The sequence below is a fragment of the Drosophila takahashii genome, chromosome 2L (assembly GCF_030179915.1).
Source record: "Drosophila takahashii strain IR98-3 E-12201 chromosome 2L, DtakHiC1v2, whole genome shotgun sequence".
NCBI classification, from domain to species: Eukaryota; Metazoa; Arthropoda; class Insecta; order Diptera; family Drosophilidae; genus Drosophila; species Drosophila takahashii.
The window spans coordinates 38984794-38996783 of NC_091678.1; the positions used below are offsets into that span (position 1 = coordinate 38984794).

The following is an 11990-nucleotide window of genomic DNA, read 5'->3' on the forward strand; positions in this document are numbered from 1 at the left end:
GTTATTTTGCACTCTCTAAATTTGCTCTTGTATTCTCTCTCTTTTTCTCTCTCTCTATTCCGCTCTATTTTAACTGTAATTTCGCTCTCTCGGAACCTGCCAAATTTCTTGTAGACTCTTGGGTGCTTTTCTCATAGTCTCTCTCTCTCGCTTTACATTGTAACTGTTCGTTCGTTTTGTTGTTGGTGCCCCACAAGCCACGCTCAGTCGATTGAACACTTTTTCTCTCGCGCTCTCTTGCTCTCGACTTAATTCGCGATCTCGCGCTCTTATACTTTTGTGTTTTGTGTTTTTTGCGGTTTTGGAATTTGATCCCAGTGCCAAATTTACTCGAGGTATATTTTCCACATTTTATTTTCTATTTCTTTGAATAATCTTTTTTTCCTATAAAATGGCCCTTATCTGTATGAAGAAAAGTTGTGCTCTTCCGATGTCAACCAAAGATTCTTTTATTATCTGCTGGCTCTGCGATTCGGTCATGCACGTCAAATGTGCAGGATTTACTGGCAGAGTTAAAGACTTCATTGAAATGCGTACCGGTCTCATGTGGGCATGTGAGTCCTGCAAGGAAATGACAGTCGAAATGAGCAGCTTTATGAGGCAGACTCGAGACGGACTATTAAACCTTTCACGAGTTTTCACACAGCTCAATGACGGGTTCAACTCAGTTTGCGACCAATTTAATAATAAGAAATTATTATTAACCGAGTCGCCTAAACGGAAAAAAGCCAGCTCAGGGGCGGTTAATAAGACCGTGAAACATAACAAAACATTGAACTCGGTAGCTGCAGCAGTTCCGGTCGGCACAGGGGTAAGCGAGCCACCTGTGCCTATGGTAACAGCCAGTTCCGTAGGTGACCCTGTTTCTGGATGCCAATCTGAGCTACAGAAGTCGGTGCTGACCGTAGGTACAGTAGGAACCGCTTCTGGGTCCCAGCCGAGTGAGGTTCAGACTGCTGCTGGGGGGCGTAAGAAACTTTCAGTTGTTCCACATAGGAAGCAATTGTTTGTTTCTAGATTTACCCCGGATACCAAATCTGAGGATGTTATGGAATTCATACGTGAAAAATTCCCATCCGAGGACATTGAAGTTGAACAATTTCGATTTTCGTACGCCCGTAGGATATCTTCTTTTAAAATATTTGCTCCGCCTGATGTGTTTAATGTACTACTTTCTGAAAGCTTTTGGCTTAAAGATGATTTGGTAATAAAAGAATTTGTTCCCAATAAACCGAGAACAAATAACAGGCCTCCCACTGTGCCTAATAATCGGCTTTCCACTGTGCCTAATAATAGGCCTTCCACTGTGCCAAAAAACTAACAGGTTTATTTTTGGCTTATCAAAATGTTAGAGGACTAAATATGAAGCTACCAAAGCTTTATGCTGACTCCTCTGCATTTACTGAAGATATTTTGGCTTTTACGGAGACTTGGCTGAAACCAGAGATATCTGACTCTGAAGTTTTGTCAATGAACTTTAACACCTACAGGACCGATCGCTCCACGCGTAGGGGGGGTGGTGTTCTGATTGCCGTTACCTCTAGTTTAACATCGGAGAGGCTTAACATTCATATCCCTAACGATATTGAATTTGTTAGTGTCAAAGTTTCCATTCAATCCTTATCTATTTTTGTAACCTGCTCTTATATTCCTCCTGGCTCTGATTTAATAATTTATGAGCACCATCTGTCTGCTATTAAATCTGTTCTATCCTTTCTTTCTAACAGAGACCTTTTGATTGTTTTGGGTGACTTTAATCTCCCAAATATCTCTTGGTCTCTTCCCACTGACTCACTTGTCGCTACTCCTTTATCCGCCCATGATTTTGTGGATGGCCTTTTAGAATTATCGTTACAGCAAGTAAGCTTTATACGAAATTCATTAAATAGACAATTAGATCTTGTCTTTGTGTTAGATCCGCATGAAGTCACTGTAGCTAGAATTGACGCACTTGTTGTACCTGAAGACCAATATCATCCAACTTTGGAATTGACAATTGGCCTCCCCTGTACTGATACCCTTTCTCCTTTAGTTCCTCAAACTAAAAGGAGATGCTTTCGTAAATGTGACTATAATAAACTAAACTACATGATTTCTCAATATAATTGGACTGATTTGTACAATTGCATGGATATTGACAGTGCAATTGAACTTTTCTATAGCGTTTTAAACACTTTCTTTGACGAATGCGTACCTGACAGTCTTCCTCCGAAGCTAAACAGGCCTCCTTGGTTCAACAATGAGCTTCAAAGACTTAAAAATCTTAAATCCAACACTTATAAAAAGTATAAAAAAACGGGAAAGCCATCTGATTTTACGAAATATGTTGTGGCTCGTTCAGATTTTAATGTTCTCAACAGTCATTGCTATTCCATGTATTTAAATCGATGTAAACTCGAGTTTTCAAATGATCCGAAGCAGTTTTATAACTTCGTTAATGCCAAGCGTAAGTCTTCGGCATTGCCTTCATCGGTACGTTTAAACTCAAAAGAGGCATCGTCGGATTCTGAAATTGCGGACTTATTTGCCGAGTTTTTCCAAACTACTTATAGTTCGGCTGCTTGGTCAAACCCTACCTACCCTAACCACTTAAATAGGGCTAATTGTATTTTTACCCCTGTAATTACCGAAAGTTCTCTTTTAAAGGATTTAGCAACAACAACGCCAACGTATTCTCCCGGTCCTGATGGACTCCCTGGGAGTGTGCTTAAGTTTTGTGCTTCAACCATTTGTAAACCGATTCTTAAACTTTTTCATTTGTCTATTTCATCATCAGTTTTTCCAACTATCTGGAAGGACTCTTTCATTATTCCACTCCACAAAAAGGGTGCGAAGGCGGATGCCCAGAATTATAGAGGCATTTCTAAATTGTCGGCAATTCCTAAAGCATTTGAATGTATTATTACTTCTCATTTGCAGCACTTATGTTCCTCGCTAATATCACCGTGTCAGCATGGTTTTGTTAAGCGAAGATCGACCACCACCAACCTTCTTGAACTATCATCTATTGTAATAAATGGATATAAGAATAACATGCAGACTGACGTTATATATACAGATTTTAGTAAGGCCTTTGACTCTGTTAACCACTCTCTCCTTTTATTCAAATTAGATCAGCTTGGGTTCCCATGTAATCTATTAACTTGGATTTCAAGTTACTTGAATGGTAGGACTCAGAGGGTTATATTTAAGAGCGCTGTTTCTAAAATGATCAACGTGACATCTGGAGTTCCTCAAGGTAGTCATTTAGGCCCTTTGCTGTTTACTTTGTTTATTAACGATCTTCCCTCTATCGTAGCTCATTCTCGTGTACTAATGTACGCTGACGATGTTAAGCTTTGTTTATCATATAAAGATGTAAGGTCCGGTTTCAACTTACAGTCAGATATTGATTGTTTTCAGGGATGGTGTGAGTACAACCTTTTAAATCTGAACTGCCTTAAATGCAACGTTATGACTTTTTACAGGGGCACTCCTACGTTTGTTAGTTATTCTCTTCAAAATACACCACTCGACCGTATATATTCAATTAACGATTTAGGTGTTCTTCTCGACCCAAAACTTAAATTTGATTGCCACATAATGGCCACTGTCAATAAAGCTATGAGTGTTTTTGGGTTTATAAAGCGTTGGTCAAAGGAATTTGATGACCCTTATACAACCAGATTATTATTTACCTCCCTTGTCCGTCCTATTTTGGAATATTGTTCTTCAGTTTGGAGTCCACAATATCAAGTGCACATCGACCGTATTGAGTCGGTGCAAAAAAAATTTCTTCTTTTTGCCCTTCGTAGTTTGAACTGGGATCAAAACGTAAGGCTACCTTCCTACCAGAGTAGATTACTATTGCTTAATTTACCTACACTTGAAAACCGTAGAATAATGCTTGGTACTATTTTTATGCAAAATCTTATAAGAGGTGATATTGATTCCGTAGAACTGGTAAACCGTTTAACTTTTAATGTTCCCGTTAGACTAACACGAAATTATTACCCTCTTAATTTGCCTCGATGTACATCAAATTTTACTCTGCATGAGCCTTTTCGTGTTCTATGTAAAAATTATAACAATCTTTATCATTTAATTTGCACTTCAACATCTATCCCCGTATTAAAAACTAAAATTTTATCTCATTTGCTTCAATCTTAGTTGTAGTATTTGTAGTATTTGGTTTCATGTCTTTTCCTCGCGAACTCGCATTATTGCCCTAATTGATAAAGGGTCCCGCGCGTAACAAGCACGTGCTTGGTATCGTTGGGCCACTTGTTTGTACTGCTCGTAGTGCATCAACGTCCATCATTATAATTTAAGTCTGTTCCGGTTCAGATCCTATTGTACAGGATGCATTTTGGGCCTATTGGTACCACTTAGTTCCTTCGTAAGAAGCGTTCGATCATGGATAGTTGAGAACTGGGTCCTTGCTCAATAAATTCTGCAAATTTGGGATACATTTTTCGACATTTTTAATACGAAAATATACATTTAAACATTTTAATTGATTATTTTATTTTTTTTGCATGTAACTTTTTTTTAGTGTATTTGACATATTTAAAATTCCAAAAAAAAATTGTTAATAATAGGCGCTTCAATGAAGAAAATAAAAAAACACGTTTGTAGCCTTAATTTACAAATAATAATAATTTTAAAGCTTTGCACGAAATAAGCTGTGACATTAAAAAAGTCAATGATTTTAGTTTTTTTTAATTATAAGTGTTATTCTATGGAATCTTAAAATAGAAAAGTGGGTTAATAAGGGCCAGAATACTACCTAACATAACTGCATTTAAATTTTGGTAAATTATCGTATAGTTTGTTAGCTATACGAGTTTGAATTTTAAGTTTACCTCTGCACGAAATAAGCTGTGAGCCACTGTATATGGGATGAAAACTTTTAACTTTCCTTAATTTAAAGAACGTAAACTTATCGTGATTTTTTCTCGCACGTTTTCCATTTTTACTATGACAACTGGGTACCCGGCTGGGAAGATGTCCCGTACCCGTGCGCCTGTTTGTTTGACCTTACCCGCAATATCATCCATGCGTTCCGAGAGGCATTTGAGGATGCGCTTCTCTGCATCTTTTACTCCAGAAAACGCACCTTCATCAGATCCAAAAACTCCGTCGAGTGGGCATCGGACAGGCGGTCTTGTGCGGCTCCAGTATCTTTCCGGAGGCGTTTGTTAGAAGACGTCATCATGTTTGAGAAGTGTTACGACTTTCAAACACACACAACGACACAGCGTTGTTTATTGTTTTTGATTGGATTTTAGTTTAAGTTTTGCTTAAAAACTCAATCACAAAGCGGTTATATTGTGAGAATAAGTTTATGTTGCTAGTCACACAAAAAAATATATTTATTTAAATAGTGGTTCGTGGTTTAAAATAAATCAACAGCGGACCAATCACTATGGACGGCAGTCCATGTATTGACGAAGCGCACCAGGAGAGTGTGCGAAGGGGACTACTATTATATAGCCGCAAAATTGAAAATCTGCTGTGATAGTCCGATCGTAATGAGTAATACACCAATCGAAAGGTATTGCAAAAACTTAAAGGATTGCATACCAAGACTTTAAGAAAATCAATTGGCTTGGGAGAGAGCAGTGAATGTGAAAAAATGCAAATTTCGAAATTTGGAGCTGTTGGGGCCGGTGGGGATAAATGCCCCCTCGCAATGTTTTAATTGTGTTTCCATTGAAAATACCCGACGAATGAGGGATCATATAATAAAATCCGACGCTCCGTTCAAAAGTTATAGCCAAAGTAAGATTTTCTACGTCTTCCCAAAATGAAAATTTAATTCTGTTTGTCAGTTTGTCAGTTTGTCCAAAACATGTTTTTTAAGTTTTGAAAATTTGATATGACGTTCATCACATCGATATAAAAAACTTTTGTTCTACCACTTTTGGAAAAACTCGCTAGTTTAGCGGGAAAACAGCTATAAATAGCTAAAATTCGGAAAACCGTAACTTCTATACTACTAAAGCTACAGACTTGTGCTGCATTTCGTTTGAAAGGTATTTTTAAATGCTATAAACGCCTTCTATTAGGAATTTGTGTAAATGTAATAGTAAAAAAGATATGAACAAAAGACAATTTTTTAAAACTTTTTTTTTAGTTTTTTTTTATTTTTCTCAAAAACGGCTCTAACGATTTTCTTTAAAACTTTAAACTGTATAGCCCTTGAGATTCCTTAAATTTTGGTATATTACACATTACTGCAAAAAGTCACGTTTAAAAGTTATTTTTATACGAAAATAGCCACTTTTGCCAGCTCGAACAACTAACGCTCCCTGAGTATTGAATTTTGTGGGAGGGTATCCGAACTGTATTTTAGGGTCATGGAATCAGTAAATTTGCACTTAAGAGTTCCATATAGGAATCTTTTGTTCTACGACTTTTGGAAAAAGCCGCTACTTTAGCGGGAAAAAGCTAAAAATAGCTACATGTCGTTTGTTTGTAAGTTCTACACTACTAAAGGTACAGACATGTGCTATACCTCGTTTAAAAGGTATTTTGAAATACTTAATGATTTTAGATGCGACTAAATAAGTGCTACCTAAAATTTATTCATTCGGCACGCTACAACAGAAAACTTTCGTGTAGATATTAAATATTTGCTAAAGCGGGCCGAACGAGTAAATTTTAGGTAGCGTACTTATTTAGTCGCATCTAAAATCATTTTTCGTCACAAAAGTTGATATCAGAACTTTTGTACGTTGAAGGTGCGATCGTCACTAGTTTTTTACCTCGTTTAGAGTTGTTTTTATTTGATATAAAACACAGCCGTTCGATGGTTTGGTTCCAGTATAATTATTGTTGTTTACAAGTTTATTATTTTGGTTAGCTTAGTACAAAATACTGTTTTTTTTGGAAAAAGAAATGTCTCAGGTATACAATATAGCCAAGTTACATGCATATTTGCAAAATTTTCGACCTTGATTTTCGAAGCGAAGCGAAGCTGCAGAAAACCCTAGCTAATTATACCAGTTACTTGTAAGGTATATAAAGTATTATGTCCGTCTTCCTGTCCTAGAAAGCTAGAAAGGAAAGCATTCTTACGCAGCGCAAGTTTGTTTCGTCAGAGTGCCACAACGCCTCTAACATACACAATCGCCTTAAACGATTTAAAAAGAAGCATTTTTTAAATTATTTATTTATTTTTATACCATTTCTTACGGTTACGGTTACGGTTACTTACTCTTTTTATACCCTTGTAATTTCAGTCAGATGTTTGCAACGCAGTGAAGGAGACGTTTCCGACCACATAAAGTATATATTCTTGATCAGCACCAATAGCCGAGTCTATCTAGCCATGTCCGTCTGTCCGTCTGTCCATCTGTCCATCTGTCCATCTGTCCATCTGTCCATCTGTCCATCTGTCCATCTGTCCATCTGTCCATCTGTCCATCTGTCCATCTGTCCGTCTGTCCGTCTGTCCGTTTCTATGCGTTTCTCTCTCAGTTTTAAAGCTATCGCGATGAAACTTTCCCGAAAGTCTTCTTTCTATTGCAGGTAGTACATATGTCGGAGCGAGCCGGATCGGACCACTATATCTTAAGGCTCCCATAGGAATAGTCAAACAAATATAAGAAAATTTATTGTAACTTTGTAGGAAGTAGGCGTTTTGATTCTTGACTACTTAAAAACAAAATTTACATAAATAGAAACGCTGAATCTGGAATCTCTGGAACTGCACCGAGTGAGCATTGTTTATCTGCAAGGGTATATAAGCTTCGGCTGGCCGAAGGTAGCTTCCTTTCTTGTTTTTAAGCACAGTTTGCTGCTCTTGATTCGTTTCAAAAAAGGTACCAATGGAATACAAAATAGTGTTATCTAGCAAAAAGGCTTAAGGCTGCATACTGGTATAATACTATTGAAATATTTAATGGTTGTTGCTCGAATTTTTGATTTAGGCTGATTGTTTTGTAGCTAGTTGTGGTCACCACAGTGCGTGAAGCTTTCTTGGGGTCTATGTTTGGAATATGGTAGCTTTATTGAGCCCAATATGTGTTGATCTTTGATGCCGAAGCTCTGACGCACTGACGAGCAGACAACATTCAAAAAGGTAACAGACAGACAGACAGAACGCTGGACTATTAAGGCTATAAAGGTAAGCATTCTTACGCAGCGCAAGTTTGTTTCGTCAGAGTGCCACAACGCCTCTTACATACAATACATACAATCGCCTTAAACGATTTAAAAAATGAATTTTTTTTAATTATTTATTTATTTTTATACCACTTCTTTACGGTAAGGCTTAGTACTCAACCCAACAAAAAGTCGTCCAAAACAAAAAACTTCATATAAAAAAACGTCACAAAATTTTTGGTGCCAAATTTTTGGTCGACATTTTTGGAAGGCAGTACTCAGCCTCACAAAAAAAAAAACTAAAAAAATACTTAATTTATCGAATATTTTCGGAGATGTCACTTTCGGTGTTGTCACTTTAATAGTCTATTTACACTGGGGTGGAGTTATGGAGTTATGGGGTTATTGACATAACCCTGTTTTTTTTACATAGGATGTGTATAGGCAACTAGATGTGGGCAAAAGTGGGGTACTTTTAGGGTCTTTGGTATTTCGGAGTATTTTTTTGTATATTTCGGTATATTTTGTATTTATTTCCTATCGTTGAAGGAGCATCCCTAGTCAAATGAACAACACAAACAACAAACACTAGATGTCATTACTCGATATTTGGAGTTAACCAAGTGGAAACACTTTTTTGGAGTAATCGGGTTATTGGCTCACTCGATAGGTTACCCCACACAGTGTGACTAGACTATTAGTTTAACCAAAATGAGTTCGCAACGCCGCAAGCGCATCAAAGGTTTTTCAAGTGATGAAAAAAACTTGCTCATCCATTGCGTGAAAAACCATGGCTCAATTTGGGACCTCACTGACGCTAGGCATAGCGACAACAACGCTGTCAGGGAGGATTGGGAGTTTATTGCCGGAACTTTAGAAAAAACTGGTAAGTTTTTATCAATAAGCACGGATAATTATTTAACATTATTATTTTTAACAAGTTACTGAATGCAAGGATGCGAGAACCTCTCTCCGAGAAAGCTATAGGTACCATCGTAAGCAGGCTTCCCTACGATTCCGAAAAAGTGGTGCAGATGGCGGGGACGCTTTGGAGTCCCAACCAAAGGTGCAGTGGGAGTTTGGCGACCGCATGTCTTTCTTGCCCGACTTCTCCACAAAAAGAACGTAAGTCCTTTATCCTATATATGAAATACACACAACATATGATATACGAATTTTTTAGTACATACAACACCAATTTCACTGAAGACGACGAGTCCATTGACTTCCTCGACGATGAAATTTCAAGCTGTTCCGCATCAACGCCGAAAAGCAGCTATGACTATGTAAGTAATATTTTAAAATTCTCGGACTTTTTTAACCCACCATCTATTTTTAGAAACAAAAGGCGACACCTGGCAAGGGAAAGCCGAAGAGCAATGAAAATATGGCTCTAGTAGAGATGCTTGGCGGATATCTAAAGGAATCTAAAGAAACTATTGATACCCATATCAACAATCAAAATCAGAAGGAAGTTTCACCATTCGCATCCGCGCTTGGCTACTGGGACAGCCTTTTGAAAAACATGCCATATCAACAGGCCCAGCTAACCGTTATTAAGGTTGGCAATCTGATTCACGAGGAATCGCTGAAAGCTTTAAGCAAGGATTAAATTAATAACTAAAATAAAATTAAAACAAAAAACAAAAATTCCAAAAGATTCTTTTTAATAACTTGGTCTTCGGTGACTTAGGCTTATTTATTTTGCCAAGGACATAATCCTTGTGGACTGTTGACATAGTTCTTTACGCTATTTCTTACATATTTAGGATATTCCTGTACTCTGCCACGAAATTGAGTAAATTCAGCAGGCAAAGAATTAAGTTCTGTATTGGGTACTGGATTATACTCCAATGGGCATCTTCTAAGGATATAATTGTGGAGTAAGCAACAGGCAGCGACAATATTTTTAGCTCTATCTGGATGGCACAAAAGAGTTCTGTGCACGGCCATCCACTTATGGCTTAGTATGCCAAATGCACTTTCGACAACTCTTCGCGCTCGGCTAAGCCGATAATTGAAAGCTAACTCTGCTTTAGTTAAGTTTTTCAAGCTATACGGCTTCATAATGCGCTTCGACAAAAGAAATGCATCATCTGCAACCAAGTAATATGGCACCATAACTTCATTTAGTTGGTCCAGAAGGATGGCTTTGCCAAGCTTACAATGAGAAAATGCGTTTATATCTCCTTCACTTCCATACGCTCCAATATCCAAATAAGTGAATCTGTATTTAGCGTCACTAACAGCCAATATTACAATCGAGTGGAAACCCCTCAAGAAGAAATCAGTTAGTTAATACCAATAAGACGATATGTTCAGGTAATTAAAACTACCTTATAGTTAAAGAATACGCTGCCACTTTGAGGTGGGGCCTTAATGGGAACATGTTTCCCGTCAATCGCTCCTACACAGTTAGGAAAATTCCACACATTTTCAAAATCCTCTGCATTTTCTAGCATTGTTTCCTTGGTCCAGGGGGGTACTTCATTTTGAAGTTTCTTGCATATTTCAGTGCACACCAAATCAATTAACGAACCTACGCGTTGCTTGCTTAATAGAACCCGAAGCTAGATACCTAGGTTGAAAGTTTAATGAATAGTTCTAGCGATTTGCGGGACAACTACTCAAGTACTAAGGCCAATTTTTCGTGGGGGCGAGTAGAGTCAGAACGAGAAAACATTTTTGGAATAAGAATTGGCTCCAACTTCTCATACAATTCTTTGAAATGGACCAAACTCATATGAAAGTTTTCAAAAAAGAGCGACGGGTTTTGTGTTAAATCTTCAAACTGTGAAATAAGATATTTATAGTGTAGTTTTTTTTTTTATTGCAAATCTTACATCTGTTGTAAACCGTCCTTTCTTGAGACGTTCGGCCAAATACGGATTAACCCAACAAGATCTAGGTCGCTTCTTATGGTCTTTGTCCTTAATAACTAATGCTGTAACAACAGTAGCTATTACAGCATTCATTTCTATCAGGGACCGTAATGATTATAAGTTTTATCCAAAAACTCAATCTTTAATGATTATTTTTTGAGTTTATTTATTAATCCAAAAATAATCGTTATTTTTTGAGTTTTTTGTAAAACTCTAAAAGTAATGATTATTTTTTGAGTTGTATTTCAACTCTAGAAATAATGATTATTTTTTGAGTATTATTTTCCGCTTGACAAATAACGCTTACTTTTTGATTTTTATTTTCTGATTGAAAAATAAAACTTATTCCTTGAGTTTTATTTTTTGATCAGAAAATAAAACTCGAAGTCCAATTTCTTTGAATTTAAGAGGTTTGGCTTTAAAAGCGGTTAGCAAATGTACTAAGTAGACCACGGCCAACACATTAAGGGCACTTTTAATTTTATACAATAACCGGAAACCGCCAAAAACCAAGAAAAAATTCTCTGCCTAAAACTTACATATAATGAAGCCAAATCAGGTGTTAGGCGTTCGAAAAGCAGAAAGGTGGCCAACTTTAAGAATGACTGACCCAGGGTGATAAGATTATAGACATCATCTACTTTTGAAAATATAATTAATAATTTAATAATTTTAGGATTTATTTTTAAGGCAGAAATAAATTCCAGAAAACATAGTCAAAAAACTTAAAAACATACAGCTGCGGTCAAAATAGTAGTAGTGTTGCCGCCCTGTGTTTTTAAAAGTTGGATGTTGTAACTTTTTTTATCCAATTAGTCTAATAGTAAAATTATAATCAATACAATATTACCAGGAAAAGATCAATTACAACAACAAACTTTAAAATAACCAGGGCGGCAACACTACTACTATTTTGACCGCAGCTGTATACTTTTATGTTTTTTGACTATGTTTTCTAGAATTTGTTTCTGCCTTAAAAAAATTATTCTAAGTATGGAGTTCGAAAGATAAAGAGTG

General features: G+C 36.9%; 1 protein-coding gene and 1 long non-coding RNA gene across 2 annotated transcripts; both read left to right on the plus strand.

Annotated features, from left to right (window-relative positions):
- Window positions 1-2379: 2379 nt before the first annotated feature.
- On the plus strand, window positions 2380-4186 carry LOC138911968 (uncharacterized). Its single transcript, XR_011417595.1, has 3 exons — window positions 2380-3238; window positions 3299-3409; window positions 3468-4186. It is a non-coding gene; the product is annotated as an uncharacterized lncRNA (long non-coding RNA).
- A 4616-nt stretch (window positions 4187-8802) lies between these two features.
- Window positions 8803-9703, plus strand: LOC138914940 (uncharacterized). The gene is made up of 4 exons (XM_070219649.1): window positions 8803-8977; window positions 9033-9216; window positions 9275-9377; window positions 9431-9703. The coding sequence occupies exons 1-4, from the start codon at window positions 8803-8805 to the stop codon at window positions 9701-9703; spliced, it is 735 nt and encodes a 244-aa protein (XP_070075750.1).
- The last annotated feature ends 2287 nt before the right edge of the window (window positions 9704-11990 follow it).

What these genes read in the sequence shown, in the direction of transcription:
- LOC138914940 (XM_070219649.1), top strand. Translation starts at nt 8,803, where the DNA reads ATGAGTTCGCAACGCCGCAAGCGCATCAAAGGTTTTTCAAGTGATGAA. An exon ending in CGGAACTTTAGAAAAAACTG is followed by an intron (nt 8,978 to 9,032) that starts GTAAGTTTTTAT and finishes ATTTTTAACAAG; the next exon opens with TTACTGAATGCAAGGATGCG. An exon ending in GACTTCTCCACAAAAAGAAC is followed by an intron (nt 9,217 to 9,274) that starts GTAAGTCCTTTA and finishes CGAATTTTTTAG; the next exon opens with TACATACAACACCAATTTCA.